At 48.2% G+C, this 23,013-nt stretch overlaps 5 protein-coding genes across 5 annotated transcripts; 2 read left to right on the plus strand and 3 right to left on the minus strand.

Annotated features, from left to right (window-relative positions):
• Positions 1–1,807: 1,807 nt before the first annotated feature.
• CI109_105378 (meiotic recombinase Dmc1) lies at positions 1,808–4,022 on the minus strand (the record flags this gene model as incomplete). Its single annotated transcript, XM_065967653.1, has 18 exons — positions 1,808–1,829; positions 1,888–1,998; positions 2,053–2,071; positions 2,127–2,161; positions 2,210–2,220; positions 2,274–2,366; positions 2,423–2,466; positions 2,519–2,577; positions 2,629–2,769; positions 2,831–2,919; positions 2,985–3,137; positions 3,194–3,214; positions 3,279–3,299; positions 3,369–3,380; positions 3,434–3,532; positions 3,820–3,852; positions 3,920–3,940; positions 4,005–4,022. The coding sequence occupies 18 exons, from the start codon at positions 4,020–4,022 to the stop codon at positions 1,808–1,810; spliced, it is 1,002 nt and encodes a 333-aa protein (XP_065823725.1).
• A 107-nt stretch (positions 4,023–4,129) lies between these two features.
• On the plus strand, positions 4,130–7,413 carry CI109_105379 (aconitate hydratase, mitochondrial; the record flags this gene model as incomplete). Its single annotated transcript, XM_032007445.2, has 12 exons — positions 4,130–4,160; positions 4,373–4,707; positions 4,785–5,261; positions 5,315–5,566; positions 5,623–5,998; positions 6,064–6,158; positions 6,216–6,508; positions 6,574–6,613; positions 6,669–6,705; positions 6,758–6,892; positions 6,972–7,078; positions 7,144–7,413. 12 exons carry the CDS (start codon positions 4,130–4,132, stop codon positions 7,411–7,413), a joined length of 2,448 nt encoding a protein of 815 aa, XP_031858271.2.
• A 7,420-nt stretch (positions 7,414–14,833) lies between these two features.
• Positions 14,834–17,926, minus strand: CI109_105380 (uncharacterized protein; the record flags this gene model as incomplete). The annotated part of the gene is made up of 11 exons (XM_032007444.1): positions 14,834–15,016; positions 15,126–15,578; positions 15,640–15,753; positions 15,813–15,887; positions 15,952–16,249; positions 16,303–16,392; positions 16,449–16,475; positions 16,543–16,650; positions 16,706–16,830; positions 16,883–17,709; positions 17,800–17,926. 11 exons carry the CDS (start codon positions 17,924–17,926, stop codon positions 14,834–14,836), a joined length of 2,427 nt encoding a protein of 808 aa, XP_031858270.1.
• A 356-nt stretch (positions 17,927–18,282) lies between these two features.
• On the plus strand, positions 18,283–20,177 carry CI109_105381 (phosphomevalonate kinase; the record flags this gene model as incomplete). The annotated part of the gene is made up of 5 exons (XM_032007443.1): positions 18,283–18,756; positions 18,839–19,537; positions 19,616–19,669; positions 19,764–19,890; positions 19,987–20,177. 5 exons carry the CDS (start codon positions 18,283–18,285, stop codon positions 20,175–20,177), a joined length of 1,545 nt encoding a protein of 514 aa, XP_031858269.1.
• A 301-nt stretch (positions 20,178–20,478) lies between these two features.
• CI109_105382 (uncharacterized protein) lies at positions 20,479–22,830 on the minus strand (the record flags this gene model as incomplete). Its single annotated transcript, XM_032007442.1, has 13 exons — positions 20,479–20,536; positions 20,607–20,692; positions 20,762–20,852; positions 20,917–20,927; positions 20,991–21,080; positions 21,143–21,272; positions 21,339–21,383; positions 21,466–21,546; positions 21,639–22,193; positions 22,266–22,378; positions 22,455–22,567; positions 22,668–22,687; positions 22,748–22,830. 13 exons carry the CDS (start codon positions 22,828–22,830, stop codon positions 20,479–20,481), a joined length of 1,476 nt encoding a protein of 491 aa, XP_031858268.1.
• Positions 22,831–23,013: the final 183 nt, after the last annotated feature.

The following is a 23,013-nucleotide window of genomic DNA, read 5'->3' on the forward strand; positions in this document are numbered from 1 at the left end:
AATTGTTGGACAGTGTCATGGTATTCAGAGGTGCTTGTGTCGCTCCGGGAGCTTTGTGTGTAAGGGGCAGACCTTGAAGTTGATGAAAAAGCATTGGTTTGCTGATGCGAATTGTGGGAGTGGGATCCATGACGGTGTCTGTAGTGTTCATGGCCTCAACATTTGCCATTGGGTGATGAACCTTTTTTGCTAGGTCTGTTTCAGTCTGGAGCCATGGTGGGTGGGAGGGTTGTGTGTGTGTAGGTGGGTGATATTGTCACTGTGAGGATGTGTGCTTCTGCGGTCCCGTAAGATTAGAGAGAATCAGAAGTGCCTTGTCTCCAAGTCAATCAACATAGTCATGAGGAGCCACTCACTGAAAATGATTCGAAAACGATGAACTTGGGAGAAAACCAGTTGTAACTGTAACTGTAAGAGGCCAAGGTTGAGGTGTGATTGAAGACCTACCAGATTCTACAGGGACATGCCAAGTCCCCTATATACACTCATTTGCTACTTTCCTCCAGTCCTTGGAATCATGCTTATTGGAAGGATACAAGGACCTTATTTATTCAGTATCGGTGATGACAATCACATAATTGGGTTTAGCGCAGGTGACTCCCCTGGACATCTGGAACAGATGCCTTCCTGCCGGCAAAGGTTCAAGTGTCTCATCAATGTCGTACAATCTGTGATACATAAAAACTTGATATTACATGTCACGATTTATGATTCGGACATCTTTGGATATTGCTTGTCAGACTACATCAGACATCATTCATCAATATTGGATGTTGTCAAAGTCCTGCATTTCCATGTGGGGTCTCTAATTGAATTTGTGATCAGTCCTATGCTGTAATGTGTCACCCTTTCAAGACTCTACTTTGAGACTCATCCAAGCTGAAGTTTCGATCATCAGAGATATTTGATGTCTTGCCTCTCTGTTTATCATTCGGGCCAGTTCATAGACCACTCTTATGATCTGAACAGTGTCTCATCATGTCCTACTTCTGTATACTATCGTTGATGCTGAGAAGAACTAATACACAATGTACTGCAATAACATGAAGTGTGGTGTGGACATGGATACTCATGAGTCTAAGTGGACGACAAGCCCTGCCTTTGCATTCCAAGAAACAATACATTCAGCTGTACACAGGTCATAAAAACGCACAATTACACCTACCAACTTATTTGGCGTGGGGAACTCATACCTAAGATTCTTGGATGGATATCTTTTCTTGTCCATTGGTCAATTGGGTACCAAGCAAATTTTGCACTTCACAATGAAGGCAGTCCGGTTGATCATCTCATCATAGACAGGCACTGACAAAGTCGTAGGCAGCCTGAGGAGAGTTGCTCCTGGTGTGGCTCGAAAATTCGCTGACACAACTCAGCGTTTGAAGAAATGCTATAGTATTGGACCTACTCAGTTCATATCGTCAGGTTACTCGTGATCTTTCGATCCTGCATACACTGGCGGCTCTCAGGGGAGAATGAGAACGACATACCACATGTTCTTGCATCAGAGTTAGCCCCGTCTTCGTCCATTACACTGGTAGCACTAGGACGAATGCGACGAAGTGAGGAACCGAGAAGATCAAACTACATGTCCGGCATGGTCAGATTGTCCGCACGACTATACCGATCAATGCATGTTCAGACGATGATTAAATATACGTATGAGAAGGACATGGAAGGGCGGGAACGATGCGGACGATATCTACGCAAATGATAAGCAAAAGGGATATCACCAGATGCGGTTTATGGGTAAACAGAGGGGTACAACGGAGCAGCGGCGCGATGGTTTGTGAAGAGATTAGCCAGTCTAGCTGGGATCCTCCCAGCCGCTATTAAACTGTCAGTTCGCGCACCGTCACCGTTAGCCTACGATCAGGAGACACTCACCCCGACTTGAGAACGTATGTTGCTTCTCCCTCGGGCTGGTCAGGCGAGTCTTGAAGTTTGGCAACACGTTCATCACCTCGACCTTTTCGAAGCTGAATTCGAGTAGCAGACCTGTGAAGAGAAGTCAAATCGGCGCTTTCCCTCGTGAAAGAAAGAAGAACACACGCATGGGCAAGGATATGTCCTAATTACGTGGTCGAATTAGCTGCTAACTCAGGTGAACGCCCTTATGGACTTACCACCAACGGGCTTTGCACTCGACGATGCCGCGAACCTAGACCAAACATCAATATGATACATTTAGTCTGTACGCGTGACTTACATCGCTGCAGCCTGGCATGGAACAGTCAGCACATATCAATGATGACCAGACAGGTTGTACGTACCCCTGGATCTGCCTGAACTTGATTGGTGAGTATCACGGCGATGTTGAACTCTTCCGCAAGCTTCTGAAGCCTTGCGAGGAATTGGTTGAGTTTCTGAGAGGACATTACTGAGTGAGCGGTAGGCTGGTCACGCGAGCGATCGAGCCTACCTGTTGCCTTTCCGACAGTTCGCCTCGACCAGAATAATCCTGACCTGTAGCAATAGCTCTCAGCGTAAAGCCAGCGAAAATCTCAAACCGACTCACGAAACAAGTTCATGATACTGTCGACAATCAAAAGTTTGAAGGTACGGTCCTCGACAAACCTGAAGCATGGTTTCAGCACCGCCCCAGTGTACCACTCGGTCGTTTCTCACCTGATCGCGAGGTCTACGAGGAGTTCACATTGTTGCTCGGAACTCCAAGCTCTAGCACAGAGAACGTTGTCCAATGCCATAGCAGAGTCGACACCAAATCGATCTGCTACTGCACGGACTCGGTCCGGTCGGAAGGTGCCTCTGCCCGCAGATAAGACATCAGTACAAGGAGTTGTGCATCGCCAACTGGACGTTGACCTACTCAGTATCGATATACGCAACTTTACCGCTTGCACCGCCTTGATCTTCAGGTAGCTGAGCAGTAACGCACAACGTGTGGCACAACTGGGTCTGGGCAGATGTGAGGACCAGTCGGTCAGAATCATTCCTCCCATATGGTATACACCAACACTTACTTTTCCAGTCCTGTATTCTCCGAAAACCTCTGTAATGCTCTGGGTAGAGATACCACCGCCGAGCATGGCGTCGACAGACTTGGATCCAGTAGTGATGTAGACAACATTCTGACGACGCTCGGCTATCTCGGTCCCCGAAAGGAAAGCTGGTGGCTGATTTCGGTGTCAGCGCAGGTCTGGAAGAGAAACATGCTCAGTATCAGACTGACCAAGATCTTGGTGCAAATCTCCTACGTATGGTCGCAACCCAATCAGCATTGACATCACAGCTCGTAACATGGGGTTTGAACTTACTTTGAGCTTCTCGACTTTCGACTATCAAGAGAGATGTGTGGCCAAAATCAGTTGAGTGTGAGAGGTAATTAAGCCCCATAGTGTACATACCTCTGCGAGACCCTAAATTACGATGGTCAGACACTAAAATCCCGTGAGGAACACGGATACCTTACCTTAATCTTCAACAACGTTTTCCTCGGGGCTTGAGCTACACCTAAGATGGTCACGATCCCGGCAGTTTTGAGCTTGAGGATGTCTTGAACGTTGATTCCCTGCCAGCGAGATGATGTCAGCGCGCGGTACGATCATCGAGATGTATCGTATTCCTTTGGCCCAGAAAGGTCCGTGCTGAAGCAACAATATGGGATGGGGCGGGGTTGATTTGGTAAAAGAGGAACGCAGCGATGAACACAACACTGCGGTCACCATCCGATGAGAAGCAGGGAAGAAGTCGGATGCATGACAGTCCTCCAGAGCTGGACAAGGGGAAGTAAGGCAGAGGGGAGGAAGGGAGACAGTAACGAGCGTGCATTGCTTGAAATAGTGAATGGAGACTCACGTGGGCTTGAAGCTCGTCGACAGACTGATGGCCCTTCAAGGTCAGCAGAGTACACATCGTTGCATGTGTGGAACGCCGACTGAATCGTTGTAGTACCCACCTCGAAGCCAGCTCCGGCATCCTGGGCGAAGAAGACGGGTGTCAGCCTGAAGAACGCCGATAGTCACTGATTGAAAACGACTTACGTCTCCGAAGTCAGACATTCTGTCGGAATGGCTGTTCAGATGTAAAAGTGTCATACGCTGGATGTGAACTGCTAGATCAAAGTACGAGAAGGTGAAGAAGAAGAAGACGGAAAGAGGAAAGAGACATGAGCACTGGGTCTAATATAGCTGACCCGAGTGACTTTGAACGGGTGGTCTCCCTCCACCGCCAGGATTTGCCACTCCTTCCGGACAATATTTGTTCCCCCCCTATTTACCTGTCGGGAGCAGATCTCCGTTAAAAAGTCTGGGAGCGAGTCACACCAGAGCGACCAACCAAAACATCTTTTTTGCTCATCCCCGTCCCTCACGCCGTCGCTGATAACACATAAGCGCGCTTCGATAGTTAGATAGTAGCCCTCCTTCATCTACACAACAGCGCGACAAAATGGCGATTTTATCGCGAGCACGCGCTTCCTCATCCTTGCCCAGAAGGCTCGCTCGAACCTTTGCAACTCCCGCCGCTTTGCCCGTCAAAGACTGTACCAGCATCACTCCTCCTTACTCTCGATTACTCAAGACCCTCGATGAAGTCCGGGATGTCTTGCCAAAGGGATCAAAGTTGACGTTGGCGGAGAAAATCCTCTATGCTCATCTGAGAAATCCAGAGGAGAGCTTGGGCGGTGGTGGAAAGGTCAGAGGCGAGAGGTATTTGAAGTTGAGACCGGATAGAGTGGCAATGCAGGTGAGTGAAACTTCGCTCAGCTAGCCGTATGGCACCCCACCAATTGCACCAGCTAAATACGGTTACTCTCTCTTCAGGACGCATCCGCACAAATGGCTCTGCTGCAGTTCATGACGTGTCGACTTCCCTCTTGTGCCGTTCCAGCCTCTATCCACTGCGACCATCTTATCCAAGCTCAAACCGGAGCCGAATCCGATCTTTCCCGTTCCATCGAAGCCAACCGAGAGGTGTTCGATTTCCTCGAATCAGCTGCTCTCAAATATGGCATTGAGTTCTGGCGACCTGGATCGGGTATCATCCATCAGATTGTCCTTGAGAACTATGCTGCTCCCGGTTTGCTCATGTTGGGAACGGACAGTCATACCCCTAACGCGGGTGGTTTGGGAATGTTGGCCATTGGTGTTGGAGGTGCGGACGCCGTTGACGCGTTGACGGATACTCCCTGGGAGTTGAAGGCGCCCTTGGTGACTGGTATCAAGTTGACGGGAGAGTTGAAGGGTTGGGCTACACCCAAGGATTTGATCTTGCACCTCGCTGGCAAGCTCACCGTGAGAGTGAGTAATTCCAACGTCTCTTCTGTATTCCTATAAGCTGACTTTGGCAACAGGGCGGTACTGGCCGCATCCTCGAGTACTTTGGTCCTGGTGTTTCCGCTCAATCTTGTACCGGTCTCGCTACCATCGCCAACATGGGTGCTGAAGTTGGTGCTACCACCTCCACCTTCCCCTACTCCGACAACATGAGACAGTATCTTCACGCTACTGGTCGAGGTCCAGTTGCTGAGGCTGCCGACCAAGCTGCGAAGAATGGGTTCTTGCAGGCTGACGAGGGTGCCGAGTATGATGAGGTTATCGAGATTGTGAGTCACTTGTTATTGTACACAACTGTGTTTGAATCGCTAATATCGAATCTCAGAACCTGTCCGAGCTCGAGCCCCACCTCAACGGTCCCTTCACCCCTGATCTTGCTACACCCCTCTCCGGCTTCTCTTCCTTCCTCAACGAGAACAAATACCCAACTACTCTCTCTTCCGCCTTGATCGGTTCATGTACCAACTCGTCCTACGAGGACATGTCTCGAGTCGCCTCCATCGCCGAGCAAGCTAAGGCTGCTGGTCTGAAATCCAAGGTCCCCTTCTTGGTTACTCCCGGTAGTGAGCTTATCCGAGCGACTATCGAGCGAGACGGTCTGCAAGGGACACTAGAGGATGTGGGTGCTACAGTTTTGGCGAACGCTTGTGGACCTTGTATCGGACAATGGAAGCGAGATGAGAAGAAGGGTGAGGACAACGGTGAGTGGACTAGAGCTTATGTACGCATATTGTGGTACACAGCTGATGTTCTTGTTGTCTTTCAGCTATCTTGACCTCTTTCAACCGAAATTTCAAGGCTCGAAACGACGGCAATCTCAAGACCATGAACTTCCTTGCCTCTCCCGAGATCGTCACTGCTGTAAGCCCTGCCCCCTCCTGCGTGCTCGTCCTATTCTGACTCTCATCTCTTATCCAGATGGCCTTCTCTGGCGACCTCAACTTCAACCCTGCCACTGACTCCATCCCCACTCCTAACGGTCCTTTCAAGTTCACCCCTCCTTCAGGCGACCGTCTCCCTCCTACCGGCTACACCCCTGGTGACCTCTCATATGCCCCTCAACCCAGCCCCAAACCAGTTCCCGAAACCGAAATTGCTATCAGCCCATCATCTACTAGATTAGAGATCCTTGAACCTTTCGGAACTAACTTTGCAGGTGGCAAGGGAGAGCTTCCTGAGATGACATGCTTGATGCGAGTGCGAGGGAAGTGGTGAGTCGCAGTGGTCACTTCGTTGTTTAGACAAAAGTGACGATCACTGATAACTTTCGCTTCAGTACCACCGACCACATCAGTGCCGCTGGTGCCTGGCTCAAGGTGAGTTTTCAACCCGTACATATGTGGATGGGAGATTGACATGGAATAATTTCAGTACAAGGGTCATCTTTCCAACATCTCAGAGAACACTTGTGAGTTGTACATGACTCTTTTGATAGCAGCTATGCTGATGATCCCGCGCAGTGATGACCGCCGTCAACGACGAAGGAGGTCAGATCAACGTCGCTCGAGATGCCTCTGGCGAGGAGACCATCCCCAGGACTATGCAGAAGTATCAGGCAAGAAACGAGCCGTGGATGTTGGTCGTCGACGACAACTGTGAGTGAAAAGTTAACAACTAGACTATTCTTTAGTTTCGATTATCAGTTGACGAGTTCGTTGTCGCTCGTGCTTATAGACGGGGAAGGATCTGCTCGAGAACACGCCGCCCTGCAACCCCGATTCTACGGTTGTGGTATGATCGTGGCTCGATCATTCGCTCGTATCCACGAGACCAACTTGAAGGTAGGTCTTTGAACGGCATCAGTGTGCACAATTCATAGGCTGACACACTTGGCTCGTGTCTTCAGAAACAAGGTATTCTCCCTCTGTGGTTTGTGAACAAGGACGACTACTCCAAAATCTCCGCACTTGACAAAGTGACGACCAGTGGTCTGACCTCCATCCTCGACGGAACAAGCACGACCCCCATCGTCACTCTCAAGGTTGAAAAGCCAAATGGGGAGAAAGTGGAGATCGAGGCGAGACATACGTTGAGTACGGATCAGATCGAATGGTTGAGAGCTGGTAGTGCTTTGAACTGGATCGGCGAGCAAGCGAGGAAGACTGGTAAGGCGTAACTGGGGGTGTGAACCGTCACATTGCGGAAGGGAATGGAGGATGCGATTGTTTCGCAATGTAGGAGTAGGCTCGAAACACACGTAGTCTGGGCTAGATGATAGACGAGGAACTTTCAACGCTCTACATGCATCTTGTACGCTGTTGAAATGTATATCGCATCGGATTACATCAAACCAACTTGAGATTGTGGCTGATCAACTCAGGTGCGTTGGCGATTAGCCGATTGGGTATTGGTATGGTTCGTGTATAATGGCTTGCATACGATTTTATCAACAATTGGGTAATGATGTCGTCTATTCTCTATGCACAGTATCACTTCACCCTATATACAGGATTGTTGCTCCCTATTCACAGTGCCACATCTTCCTACTTTAAACAATCTTGTGACATTTACTCCTCTTACAAAGCCTTCTCCTCTTCCTTCTGCTGAAACTCCACCATGTTCTGGCCAGCTGCACTGTGATTGTATGGAACTGTATCACACCCAATCATCTCCTGAGTCGCCAAAGGAGGGGAAAGTCCCCGGCATTGTTGATCCCTGGCCTGGCTGATAAGACAACACATCAGCCAAACTAGTCATCATTTGTTCAAATGATTCCTTCAGGGGTTGAGCATTGAAATGAACAGCAGGACCTATCCTGTATTCCCCAATTCTGTTGGATTTACGGGTTGTGATGACTCCTTGCCCTGATTGTGAACGAAAGTAGTCATGTTGCCGTGATAGGCAGACTGATGACTGTTCATTCCCACAGACAAATTCCACCTTATTTCCCCATCTTTCACATTGCTCCTGAAACCCGTGCACAGTGTGCCGCACTCTGTTATGCCACCGTGCTTCCCAGTCTTCCATGTTCGCTCTGGTGAACTGTGGGTTCTTTGAAGGGACCCTTTCAAGTGCTTGTCTCTCAACTGTTTTCCAGACTTCAGCCCCCCATGTCGTACCAGTTTTTGGAAGGGTACCGTCTATGTAACTCCACTTAACCTTCCATGGTGTTGACGCGTCTTGGTCAATATATGATCTGTATGATATGACCATACCTTTGCCACAAGCATCAGCTGAAGCCTGGGTCACACAGTACACAGTATCTACAGCGCCATTGGGTGCTTCACTGGGCATGGTAGCAGATTGTAGTGAGAATGAGTGACTGAGTGATTAAATGTGTGATCTAACTATGTAAGCAGTGTCCTATCCTGAAGACAGAGGCGTTAACTCACTCTTGAGCTTATAGTTGGACAAGGAAAGCAGAAATGCAGGAAAGTGTCTGATTCGTTGTCTGTCAAGAAAATACTCAGTATGAAAGAGCTTGGGGAAAAGGCTGCACTTCTTATTAGGTCTTGAACCAGTCATAGATCCCCCCCTTGGAGCCAACACATCACAGACTCCAGGGGTACAGGATCAAAGGATTCACAACCTATAACATGTAGTTCTGTGCTATCCATTGTATATGGGAAGGCAAACAGAGTGAATGGGCTATTCGAGTAGTACATGTTTACTTGCACTGGAGAGGTCAGTCTGGGTGTTGTTTTGGCCCAATACATGTAACAAGTTGCCATCCTTTCACCAATCATGCAAAGAGGAGAAGTGAGGTGAAGATACACTCCAATGACATGACCAGTATGGTGCAATTCTTTCTGCACAGCATCTTCCCCACACAGGCAGGACACTTTGCATCAAGCCCGCAAGCTGTCTTTTAGGGCAAATAACAGCTGTGAGTGACCGGACCAAGGTACAGTACAGTTGTCATTTATGGCTTCTGCCTGATGGTGTGACAATGTGAGCGATGAGACTTGTCTCATGTATATTGTGGCTTTGCAAAACACTCTGTAGCTTTACGACTACCCCATTGTTGTGCAAGGTGGGTGAACAGATCCAAGCTTGGAGTCCAGCTCTGTGGAGGTGTGAGCAAAGCCCTGCTGAATCACCACAAGAACGCCACAGTTTGCCCTGTGAGACTTGCCTGTGTGGTGCTCAACAAAAAAGGCTCCAGTATGTTTCTTTTAGTAGTTTGCTAAGCCGCCAGCACAACTTGAGAGACCTTTGACTGAACCTAAGAGGAGTTGTCTTTGTGGCCTCTTACTCAGGTGCAGATAGAAGGTGGAGCTGATCTTGACTATAACACTCTCCAAACTGTAGATAGTCAATAGATAGACTCATAGTCAAATTATAGATCCCACAACCGACCATTTTTCATGCAGGATGATCTCCATGAAAGAGCCATCTGAATCGAGTCTAGACAGCATTTCACTCAACAGCAAGAGAAGAAGACCGGTTGAACAAGAACCAAGTGTCTCCCTGCCCTTTTTGTATAATCTCAATGGTACCCTGTGGGAGTAATGACAGACTCCCTTGTGTGTTGTGCTGCAACTGGAGACAGGACATGAGCTTGATAACACAGCTGGGGCGAGCAACAAGCGTTCAAGGATGCCCCAAGGCCGAACATTCCGTCAACAATACCCAGACAATGATCCCTGCAAGCTTGCTGACAAAACGGACAAGGAAGGAGCGGCAAGGGAGCAAAAGGGGGCTAAAGCTTAGTCTACAGGCAAGCTAAATACATAACTGATACATACTTTGGAAGAGGGAAGTCTGTTTCAATAGTGCACAAAGTAGCAACATTGTACCATGCAATGCCTGACAACTTATGAAAGATGCATTGCAGCTCAGAAGGTTTGTAAGCATGTGAGTGGCGGGTGCGACCCAGTGCCGCTTGGAAATGAGTATACAATGTCACTTCTCCCTATACACAAATCTACATCTCTCTACACTCAGTTCGCTCCAGTATGGACACCTTCCATATACACAAAGCTACATCTCTCTACGCTCAGTTGACTCTACTCTGTACACCTGTGTCATTACAGAACGCTCTTCCCCTATCACTGTCTCTACAGAGAGCTCAAGTTGTATTGCCAAGTTTGAGGACTGTTGTCGGGTTTTAGGAGGATGCACTAGATCAAGTGCTTTGGTAACATCAAAACTATGGCATGTCTCAGGCGGTTCTGGGGGTTGGATTGGCTGACCAGTCAGTGCCCGGCTTGCGCTTGACCTCATTTCTTGAACCGAGTCCAGAAGAGGTTGTGGATTGAGCCAAACACTACCACTGATATCACCCCTTCGGGATCCTTGGGTCTCAAGGAGGCCCAGATATCGAGTTTGTCGATCACTGCAGACTGAGGGATATTCGTTTGTACACACAAAATCTAACCATGGTCCCTGCTCCCCCCTCCTCCGTCCACTCTCAATCTGCACTTTGTACAGCACACGCTTGACGCTGTCATGCCAATACAGTCCTGCAGCTTGCCTTCCACCGACGGTGAACAGTGACCGCGCCGAAGGTGAATATGTAGTTCTGAATGCTTCCTTCTTCACTAATTCAGAAAGTGCTTCTGTGAATTCATCCACAGATTGTCGTGGTTGTGTCCGATTCCTGATTGTATGCAATGAGAGCTTGTATGCTCCGTCTGACTTTGTATCATCCATGGTTTCAATATCAGATGTAGTTTCAGTTTCAAACGTAGTTTCTGTATCAAAGATAGTTCCCGTTTTGAAAGCTATGGTAGTATCTCCATCTTTCAACTCAGATGCAGGCTGAGTGACACAGTACAGCCTGTTTTTGTGATCTCGGTTGAGCATAATTCCAGGCAGTAACAATGTTGAATGACTGAATGAGGTAGGAGTAAGTATTTGGTAGTTTTCTAATGTCAGCACTCCAATTGTAAGCCCATTGCAATGTCAAGAGCACAAAGTTCAACCCACTCTGATAACTGTATTTGAGCAAGATATGCAGAAAAGATGGAAGAGTAATCTTTGGAGAAAGCAGCAGGATATGATTATGGTGTCGAGTTGCCGCTTGGCGCAAACACTATGATTCTTATAATAGACCTTTGAAAGTATATCGGTCACCCTTGAGAGAGTTGCTTAGACAGTTGAAGGGGGGCAAGTTGAAAAGATCTCTAACGTATTACATACAGCCGTATGCTATCCTTTGGATGACAGAAGGCAGGAAGGCCAAAGGGGTATTCAGGGTGTGTGTTTACATACTGTTACTCAAGTGGTCAATTCTGATGTTGTTTCACCTTGAAACATGTAGCAAGTTCCTGTCCTTTCATAGACAATGTAGAGAGAAAAAGCCAGTCATGCTATTGACAATGACATCAGAAGTCTGTTGCAATTGCACTGCTTCTTACCCACAGTATGCGGACAGTAAGCAGTATAGCCACAAGTCCTGTGTTGTTTGGCAAAAGAAAACCTAAGTGGCAGAACCCATGTATGTGGTAATATTGAGCAATGTTGGCTGTTGTGACTTTTCTTCTTTATTGCAGCTTGGTAGCCCGCTCTGCAATAGCTATGGAAGTGTATAATCAGGTCTTTTAGCTGCATAGACTATTGATCTCTGAGGGTTCCCCATTGCCACTGTCGAGATATCAAAGTACACTGCGGTGCTGTCACATCTCTGAGTAACCCAGCTTTAGCAGTTATGTGAATGTCAAGCATGGGAAAAGATGATCAGAATTTTGCAAAGAGAAGAACTCACATCAGCCAGTTCCTATCTTAGCACTTCTTGTAGATCTTGGTTTTCAGTTACCGTGCAGTCCCTTTTCCCTTAACAGAAAGTCAACCACACATGTTCTCCAAATAAGAACCCAGAATGGAAACATTTCCACACTGCAGGGCTAGTCTAAACCGCCAGGTGAGTAGTGTGGTCCATCTCGTTTTGCTTAAGATGTTTCGAGGACAGGATGTGGATGAATACAAGGGCAGAGGGTTGCATCATACAAAAATGTGACAAGCAAAGACATGCGTCCTGGGTGACTAAGTAACACTCTACCACACTACAAGTACTTCTCACAACGCTTGATCTTAATACAATATCCAGAACGCTCATTTGGAGTGGCTCTCAGTCTGCTCCAGCATATACCTCTCCATGTCAGATGGCTGGTGCTCCTTGGGCGGGACAACATCATAGAATACCCTGTCCAGCGCTCTCTCCAGCAATTCTCTGTAACTCTGGGTAGGATAATCAAGAGGGTTGCCAAACAATTGTGGATTGGACAATTGTTCATCCAATGTCTCAACTGGGGTCCTCTGGAAGCTGCTTTTTGTACTGTCGGGGTACACAATCCAAACATACTTTGAAGCATGTTTCTTCCATTGCTGGCAGGATATTGTGTTATTGACCCTTGAGACTAAGAAATTGAATGTTCTGTCCAGATGTGTTGTTGACAACTGCCACCATGAAGACTGCCCCTGTCGATCATGGACCTCGGTAATATCTACACACATCTCATGATACACACTATCTGATGCTGTCTTCACTTTCAACTTGGTACAGAAAGATCCTTGTTTCGACCAAGAGGTTGATCCATCCTGCTGCCTAGTGACATTCCCACTGTCGCTAATTGACTGGATGGATTTGCGATTGTAGCCAGAACGAGGCATTATGAAGGTGCGGGAGTGTATGTCAATGGATGGATATGTGTTGATGTATGTATCTTACTTATCATACCATGAGTCAGATCAGATATCAATCTTTTCCACGCCCATGACAATTGGTTGCACTAGGCAACAGTACTCACAGAAGTAATGAAGCAAGTTGAACGTCAGAGTGAGTGTAATCGGTGGCAATAGAGTTGATTGGTAATGCAAAGTGCAACAGTCACACCCACTAGAAGTTCCCCATTTGTACCCATCACTCACCAGGTCAGAGTTACCTTGAACACTCACGCTGAAAGGAGAAGATGACATCATTGTTATTGAGTCATTGGTGACACCACTTTGATGACATTGATGTCATTGGTACAGTGTCATCACCATGACATTATGGTGGCATCCTATGTCCCATTGGCAAGCGCAATTGAGAAGACATGAAATCACTGCTTCGGACCAGCCACCTTCTTTTCAATTCTTGTATGGTTTCATCAGAGTTCTGTCAATGATTTGCCATGCAATGTGGCGGAGGGGAGAAACAACCACCATTGACATCATTCGACATAGACCACATCACTGACATCATTTGAGATCACTGACATCGTTCAACATCTCCTGCCAGTACATCATGTATATCACTGGTCAAACTCAATTCACTTCACTTTCTTGAGGTATGAAACACTCCATGTCCAGAGGTGTGCCATAGGTGTACACACAAGGGTGGCAAGCTGCTTCTGGCTGTAGTTCCATCACATGTTTGACTGTTTGAGAGTTTTGACCTGTTAAAACTGCAATACCTTGTCCAAACAACAAGCCTGAAACACTGTCCTTTTCATTGGACACCTCCCATATCCCTCCGTACCGGCGTGACACTTCCCCTGGTCGTGAATATTCTGGCTGTTGAGGGTAACGGGATGCAATGACATCATTCTTAGTGTGACACCAGTGTGGCATTACAGCACACAGTCTGTTTAAGTGCAATGACATCATGATGGGATCTGTAACAACATGATAAATGACACCATAGGACATCCTTAGATGGCATGAAACAATTGCTGAAGTGCGCTTGTTTCATTAGATTAGTGAAACAATCATGTTAGGGTTCCATAAATGGTTGGCCTTTCACCTGGGTACAATATGAGCATCATTGATGTCATAGTATATCACATGACATCATCCAGCATCATTTTCACATCATGTAATGTCAATGATGTCAATGACATTGTTCAAATGACATCATTGATAACATTGACATCATTCTGAATTCAATGGGTGGTGTTGTACATCATTGGCTGGCCTCACCAGCCATCCCATTGTGTTCGTCACTATTTGTTAAGCACACTCTCTGACTTGGATAATTTGCTGGACCTCTGCCCTCCCCCAAGGGAGAAATCACAGGAGCAGCCAATTTGATTGGGCCTTCATCAATTGTCATACACATGTTCATGTGGAAGCCTCCATCAGTCCCCTGGACTGATTTCATTCATCACCCATTTGAAACGCAGTGTCCTAGCCAAGTTCGCAGAGTGTTGGACATATGATATCTTGTTTGGGTTTTTCATCAGAGCTTGACATGACGGTTGCATCTTTCCCTTGCTTTCTTTTTGAAGAGCTTTCATCAACTACCAGTACTCGAGTACCATCCACAAGTCTGACTGCATGTTTTTCAGACATTGCCAGTTGAGGCAATTTCAGCGGTGCTAATGATGTGGAAAATCGAGTTATATAGACCAATATTTCCTGGTATTTGTGCATAGGATTCTCATGGGAGCGTCAACTCGTTGCCGTTGCTGATCAGATGCTGATCCTCGAATGAAAGACCCCGGACTGTTGATCAGTCTTTTGCAGCTTTGCAACATTTCAAGGACATCATTGCGTTCCGGACACTGTTTACCATCACACGACATTCTTTCATCTTATATTACGGTTCGAATTATTCTTGATACAATTTGATTCTACCTTGATACAGTATATACCCCCTCAACGCCAAGTAATCATTGTTCCAGCTCACCATGTCCACTCCCCGGCAAGAACGCCCATACCGTACCTGCTATCATGAATCCGATAGATATGATAACCATAATCCAATGACCCGCTTTCTCTACCCTCTTTCGCCAGTCGTGTTTCTCATTTTCGTGTTGAAGTAGGATTGGCGATAGTCGAAGATAAAATAATAGCTAATGGGCAATGAGGATCAGCAACAAGGTCAGACCAATTCCCCCTCTCAAATTATTCTGACAGGCGATAACAAATAGTGGGAGACAAAAAGCAACGCAATCAACTCACAGGCAAGATGATACAAATCAGAAACGCCGAGAAACTCCCCAAGAACGCCATCACACGCCCGAAGCCTGGCAGGTTCACAGCCGTTATCACACACATGGCCGTCACGAACGTCCTCGAAATCACTCTCAACCAGGATTTTCTCCTCTCTTGCTTCACAGCGAATGCGATCTGACTCTGACTCGGTGCTGATTGGGTTATCGAGTAGTCTGAATCGAATCGCGGTCGTGCACGATTTGGAGATATCGAGCTAGAACGACGATGAACGTTGGCGTTAGGAACTGAGGATGAGTCGTTGGACGGGTGAATGGAGAATGAAGATGTTCGTGGATGATCGCTCTTCCCTGAAGCGAGGGGATCGACAAGTTCTCGGTCAATCTCGAAGTTGGAATCTTCAATAACCGGAGAAACGGGTTTGCGAGAGATTCCTAGTATTCCTTCGATTGTGAGGTTGAGCTGGGAACGATACGTCAGGACAACTTGAATTTCTACAGCCATGTAATCGAACGCGACTCACTGGTCTCGAAGCCAAGCCGAACTTGGTCAAAGGGTTGATAACGATCATCCACAGAGCGACGAGGTTAAGCACTTTCGGATAATGGTATTTCTCCTGCATAAGATCTCGAGTGATCTGCGAGAGCACATCATTGTTAGCTGATGAAAACGTTCTACCTTTCCGCTGCAACGTACCTCGTCGGACACGGTCTGACCGATCATCAAGTACCCGGCTGCTCCAGCTACAAACGAGATACTAGTAGCGATTGCCTGTCAGATTAGACCACGACGTCGTTAGCTAGTTCGACGGAGAGTAGCGAAAGAAGGAACCGACAAAAGCCTTGTTGATGATCTTATCAAAATTTTCTGGCTTCTTCATATCCCTCGCCAGAGACGGCATGACAGCATGCCCACCAAATCCAGCTAGCACAAGTCCGATCGCGCCTAGCCAATTCGCACCTTGCCATTCCGGTCCCCACTTAGTTTCCATCGGCTGACGTATGGATCCAGGTGCGACCGGTCGGATGAAGCCGTCGATAAGCAGAACAAGAACGAGGAGAAGGGACGAGACAGACGAGAGTAAGGAGGGGAGTGATAGGAGTCGAAGAGGTAGAAGGGCAGTGGGGAGGATGCTACATACACGGTATCAGCGAAAATCTACGACCACTGAGAGTACCTGACTTACACGAAGTAGCCAAGCATTTTCCAGGTGTTTGAAGATACATCCGGGTAAAGCGCGTTCATCGTATCTCCGAATAGGACGACGAGGGCCACGCTACCGATCGAAAGTCAACATACACACGGAGCCACACGGGAGATACCAAAACTCACCCCAACGCAAATAGTTCGAGGCAGAACCTGCGGAGGAAAAGCGGTTCATCAGTTTCCTGCAATTAGTCTTCGTGTCGCCACGCTCCTAACTCACAGGACGTTAATGCCTGCTCCGGCCCAACTTCCGAATGCCCTTAAACCAATGTCCGTATAACCCATCAAGCTTCCATCTGCTCTTATCAGCCTCGCGAGGAGTTTCGCACTAAAACGCATCGAACGTTAGAGGTACTGATCATGTATGTGAACTGAGCACTTACGTATAACATGTCAGCCAGCCGAAGATGACAAGCATGGCGGTACCTCCTATCCAGCCTGCATATGCGAATGCCAGAGGTAAGGAGAGGAGACCTATCCCAACTAGCACTGCTGTAGCGTTGAACAGCTACACGGTGTGTCATCAGCATCTTCTCGAATGCTTGAGTGCAATGGCGTACCGTTTGTCCGTCTGTACTTTCTCCCCTGAAAAGGTACTGATCTTTCTTCGACTTCTTCACCACCGATTTCCTCCTCCCAGGTATTTCACCGACACCGACAACATCGCCATCCACCATCGCATCATAGCCTCTTGCTACCGCGCTCTCCCTCCGATCAATCAAAACGGTCCTCTCACCCGTGCCCGTCATAGACTTCCTACCCCTCTCTGAGCCAGAGAAGACGCGACCACCTCCTCGTCCCCTGGTACTCCCCAGATTAGGAGTCTGCGATCCCGACGATCCGGTTCCGTACGATGTGCCTAGTTGTGCGGAAGCGGAGAGTGGACTGAACATGTTCAAAGAGATGAGACCTCGTCCTGCTCCTCCGGTACCGGTCGTCTGGGAGACTGTTGAAGGGGACGCGGAAGGATCTTGATTCTGTCTTACAAGCCCTGACGGTGCCGGAGGAACAGGATCCGAATGAAAGAAAGAAGGTTCTTCAGATGCCCTTCTTGCACCAGTAATCCGGTATGGATCATCTCCAGCTCCTACTCCATCTTGTCCAGGCATCCCACTGGCTTCCTCGTCATCTTCGACAAAATCCACCTCATCGATGATATCGTTCACATCTAGTTGACCAGCCCGTCTCACTGCAGATCCAGATTCGAGATCGTCCCATCGTGAGGATCCACCTCCCTGAGGCTCGTATTCCTCATCGTCGTCGTAATATCCACCATCAGGATTTGCAGCTTGATCGGGAGTGGAGCGAGATCGTGACGAGCTGTATCCGTCTATAAAGGACGGCGCAGAGGGCAAATGACCATATCGTTGTTGCTGAGACCGTGAGTCTGAGGCCACAAGACAACGTCAGTCTCCTTGCTAGCTCACACGCTGCGGAAGGATGAACAGGATAGAGTAGATGCGGTGGGAACACTCACAGCTAAACACCAATTCCAACGAACTCTGCAGGACCGTACTCTTCTTTCTTCCCACTTGCTGATTCTCTCCAGAAGTCGGCACCGGTACAGCTGGGATAGGCACACTCCCACCTCTAGGAGGAGACATTTGATCTTGGCGTGCAGGTGTGGTAGAGAGTACACTGTGTTGTGGAGCAGACAACAAAGAAGACAAGACTGTCGTTTGAACGGGTGAGATAAGGTTGCACTCTCCCTCTCGCTTATAAGCGGGTCATCGATAACGAATGGAGTCCCCACAAACTTGCTCGCGTGCGGGAAAGAGGTCACGTGCACGAGATTGAAATGGTCCGAGCTGAACCAAACGCGAGAGCAAGCAACAAATAAACGCTTGATTGACCTCTCTTCGTCTCTTCTTGGCTTATCGTCTTGTCCAGTCGTTATTCATCAGGTTGAGACGAGTCATTGTCGCTGGAGAAAGCAAGCAGAAACGAAGGGACGACCAAAATGCCTCGCCAAACTATCATCTCCTCTCCAGGTAAAGTCCTCTTGGCAGGAGGTTACCTCGTCCTCGACCGTCAATTCTCCGGATTGGTAGTAGCCACTTCATCTCGATTCTACTCTTGCGTCACCGACCTGCCACCTTCCGACGAAATCTCATCAACGAACAGGGCTACGATATCCGTTCGAGCTGGACAATTCCCCTCTACGTCCTCGACTTGGGTGTACACTCTCACTTTGTCAGGTGAGGAGCTGGTGTTGGAACAGACCAATGAGGCGGAAGTTGGGAAAAATAAGTTTATAGCTATCTCGTTGCTCAAGACTTTAGAGCTGGCGTATGAGAAGATCGAACAGGAACAGGGAGGGGATGGCGTCAAGGCTGGCGAAGAGTTGCTGAGAAGAGTGAAGGGAGAGACTGGTGGACAGGGATTGGAGGTGGTCGTTCTGGCAGACAACGACTTTTATTCCCAGCGAGAGCAGGTGAGTGGGCTCAGCTACGGATGTCTTCTCCTTACTAGGAGTCAAACAGCTGAATACAATACGCGTTCTTCTTGCAACGCAGCTCGCAGCACTCTCTCTCCCACCTCGACTTTCCTCTCTGCCGTCATTGCAGCCTTTCACCCAACTGCCTCGACCCATACCCCAAACCAACAAGACAGGCCTCGGCTCGTCTGCAGCGCTGGTCACTTCACTCGTCACCTCTCTTCTCTCTCACTTGTCCATCATCTCCCTCCCTTCATCTTCAACCTCATCCGGTTCGCCCTCTACCGATTTGCTACTGGTCCACTCGCTTGCGCAATACGCACATTGTTTGGCTCAAGGTAAAGTTGGATCAGGATTCGATATCTCCTCAGCAGTATTCGGAACACATATCTATCGTCGATTCTCCCGTTCTGTCCTGACTCCACTGATGGACAAACCCCCCACCTCGACCATCTCCCTCTCTTCGTCCACGGCCACATCGAAGGCCCTCCCATGGTTAGATCCGAGTGAATGGGATGGATCAACTACGCCCTTCAGATTACCTAAGGGTTTGCGACTTATACTCGCCGACGTCGACGCAGGAACGGATACGCCTTCATTCGTAGGGAAAGTGTTAGAATGGAGAAAGCGAGAGGCGGAGAAGGCGACAGAGGTTTGGAAAGGATTGGATAAGGCTAATATGCAGTTGGAGAAGTTGTTGAGTGGACTCGTGGAGAGAGAGGGAGATGCGGATTACGACGCGACGTTGAGATGGGCCGCAGAGAGGAAATTTGAAGGAGTGAGTGCGGTCTTTTTGCTCGACGACTCATGTCGAGTAAAGCAAAGGAGATACTGATCGTACGTGAAACGTTACTAGCATGCCGAATCTGAGACTGCCGATTTGTTGATCGAAGTCAGAGCCACGTTACTAGTAAGTACCTCGCCAGGCTATAGAGTTCACAGCTAGCATCAGGAGCGAGTTTGGCTTGGGACAAGCTGATGGATTCCTATTCTTGTATGTACAGGTAATCCGAGAATACCTTCGAGAGATGTCAGAGCTTTCAGGTGTACCTATTGAGCCTCCAGAGCAAACTCGGTTGCTCGACGCAAGCTCCGATGTCCCAGGTGTCTTGGGTGGGGGTGTACCAGGTGGTGAGTTGGCTCTGTCCACCTTCCGCATATTACGCCTCGAAGTCATCGCTGCATTCCGATTGTCTTCTCTGATACACTCGTTTGTGATCGTTATAGCGGGAGGGTACGATGCCATTTTCCTCCTTACGATCGATTCGCCCGACGTCATTTCTGCAGTGGACGATCTCTGGTCTTCATGGACTGAGATGAGCGTTTGTCCTCTACTTGCAAAACAAAGTGATGGCGGTCTAAGGATCGAAAGTCTGGAAGATGTGAAGGGGCTCAAAGAGGCCTTGACGAGAGTGTAAACTACAAGCGAGTGCGTCGAGTAGTTGGGAGGTGGTGTTAGAGTTACTAGATCTTATATTTCTACTACGAAGTAATGGCAATGTCAGGGTTGATAGAATCGCGCCAGTTGTCGAGTTGGGACTTGATTTTGGAGACGAGGATACCTTATACCGACTGCACGTAACAATCGCATAAACGAGTTTCATACAACTCTGCCCCAAGCTAGCATCTATACACATAGCTCCTCGCTTCAAGCTCCCTGCCACGCAGTAGCAAATACTTCTGCGAGGCTTTCTTCACTATCTACTTTCTTCAAGCCGACTACGAGAAACTGAGATCGACAAGAATGGTGATGATACCCAAGACAATTTCGATACCACTAAGAATCACGTCCGTGTCTATCAGCTTCCATTGTACACCTCGACAGGCGATTCTGCCGAGCCACTCACATCAAGACGATAACGATCGCTTCTAATCTCTCTCCATGCGAGGAGTTGACACTCTCCTTCAACAGCTTCAACATATCTTGCAGCACCTACATTATCACGATGATTAGCTTTGCGCCTTGCAAAATGAATGGGTGGTGTTGGATAGCTTCACTCACGTCTACTCGGGCATTGAGGAGATCGACTCGTTGACCAATCTCAAGATATGATCGAGCTGCGCCGTACAGAGGTTCAAGATCGGGGAATGTCCTGTATGAAGTAGCATTAGCTTGGTCTCGATCTGCCACTAAAGGAAAGGTATGAGGAAGCTAACCAGAAGAATTCCTGACAACAATGATAACGCGTCAGCTTATTCGCTTATTCAACGAGAAGCGATGGCCAGCTCACGGGTGAATCCAATATTGAGCCAACCAAGTTGATGTTGATTCGCAAGATGAACAGATTCCCGATTTGCTTCATAATTTCACTTCGCGGCAACTGTCATATCACCACCAGATTTCAGCCGCCGCTCGGTTCCTAGTGGATGTAGGAGGACTTACGCCGATCTTTCCGGTTTCTGACAGACTCTTGGGGATATCCTTCGTTTGCTCGATCGTTGAAGAGATCAGCTCTTCAAACAGGGAGATCTTGACGGACTGCGAAAGCGCATGGGAGAGGGACAGCTTCGTCCTGTAATCGCTGTTCAGCTTTCCGTCTGATCATGTAGTCTTGCTGGAAAGGTAGATGGCGACTCACATGTACGATGAACCTTTACGAAGGGTGATGACATCGTTATATATTCTGATTTAATATCAGAACGTTCAGCTTGTCGTTACTCCAAAGCAGCGCTTTCATGTTCGAGGTAGCTGAGGTTGTAGCTCACCGAGAATAATCCGCATAGTAGAAATTGAGATCTTCCATCTCGACATCTTCATTCGATAATCGCTCAATCTCGAACTTTTTGCTATAAGGGCCAATTTCACAATTAGTACGGCCCCTATCTCCCATTCGATGTGACCTGGTGACCACTAATTAGATGAGGCTGTCCCTACTCACATGCTACTCAAGAACCTCTTCTCCTCCTTCTCTGTCATACCCCAAATGACCACTGTCCCATACTCGAACAAAAATACATCCGGAACCCATTCTTCCTCTTCGAAATCATCATCGTCCTCTCTCTCACTTTCCGTCCCATTCCCCTGATCATTGTTCTCCTCCTCTTCTCGATGATCAGCAGCAGTGATGGAGGTGTCTCTTGACGATTTTCGCTTGACCGCTCCACCCCCTGGTCTCTTTGAGAATCCTGTCCTGCGCTTGATCTCGCCCGAATCGTTGCCGGAGGAGAGTTGTCGATTTGGCGACGGGGCACGTTTCGAGGGTGATGGAGGTGTGGGAGCGTAAGCGTCTGATCCGAGATTGAGAAGATCCGCCTCTGGAACATGGGTAGATTTCAATTTAGGTGACGATCGATAGCCTGGCGCACCGGTAGAGCTGGAGGGCGGAGGGAGATACGGGGTGTGAAGACATTCGGTATCGAATATACGAGGATGGGTACGGTATGATGCGGGTCGAGAAGAGAGATAAGCTTGCATCGCAGGAAGGTTGTAAGTCCTGTTCAAACAAGGAATGCGGATCATGTCAGCTATTTGGTCGATTCATGTCACAAGTAACCGGCTAGCTTACGCTGCAGTGCAGTAGGCCGTCACACGGGGTAGCTTGGCCTTTTCTGACTTGGTCAATCGCTGAGCGTCCCTTCGAGCTGTACCCTTTGGGATTTGGGAAAGAGGTGTGTAGAACTGGAAATTCCACCGAGTCCACGATTAGCACGGTCTCTGTGCGGGACGGGGTACTCTATCGAGTTGTACAACCCACCTCAACACCTTCACTCTCTTCCCGATCACCCAGAGTTCGACCAGAATCATCTTCGTCCTCGTCTTCTTCGGGGATTGTGGGATTTTCAGGTTGCGTAGGAAGGACTTTGAGCTCTGCGAGAGGAAGTGAGAACGATGCCAAGCGGAGATAGAAGAATGAGCGAAAAGGAAGAATCGTCAGCTAAGTCAAGAGACTGGGAGAAAGATCACCCACTGCTGCCTAGCTTTGATGTTCTGCGGGGTTAAGATAGCTGTCAGTATGCGCCATGCAGATATCCCATCGTAATCACTCACCTCATAGGCTGTCTTTGCTCTCTCTTCGGTTGGGCAACCTGCGCATATGGCAAGGGCAGCGTTCCGCTTCCCTTAGGTGGCATGGTGACGGTGTGTGTTGATCCAGAGATCCCTGTTGCAGTAGAGCTGAGTGATTGAGCTTAGGTGTCGAGCGACAAATTGAGCGATGGATGACGAGGAGTGTGGTTGAGGATAGAGAGAAGTAACTTGCATTGCGACAAGAATCAATCATTCAGGGTATCAAAAGTGCCGTTGATGTAATTACC

The sequence above is a fragment of the Kwoniella shandongensis genome, chromosome 9 (genome assembly GCF_008629635.2).
Source record: "Kwoniella shandongensis chromosome 9, complete sequence".
Lineage (NCBI taxonomy): Eukaryota > Fungi > Basidiomycota > Tremellomycetes > Tremellales > Cryptococcaceae > Kwoniella > Kwoniella shandongensis.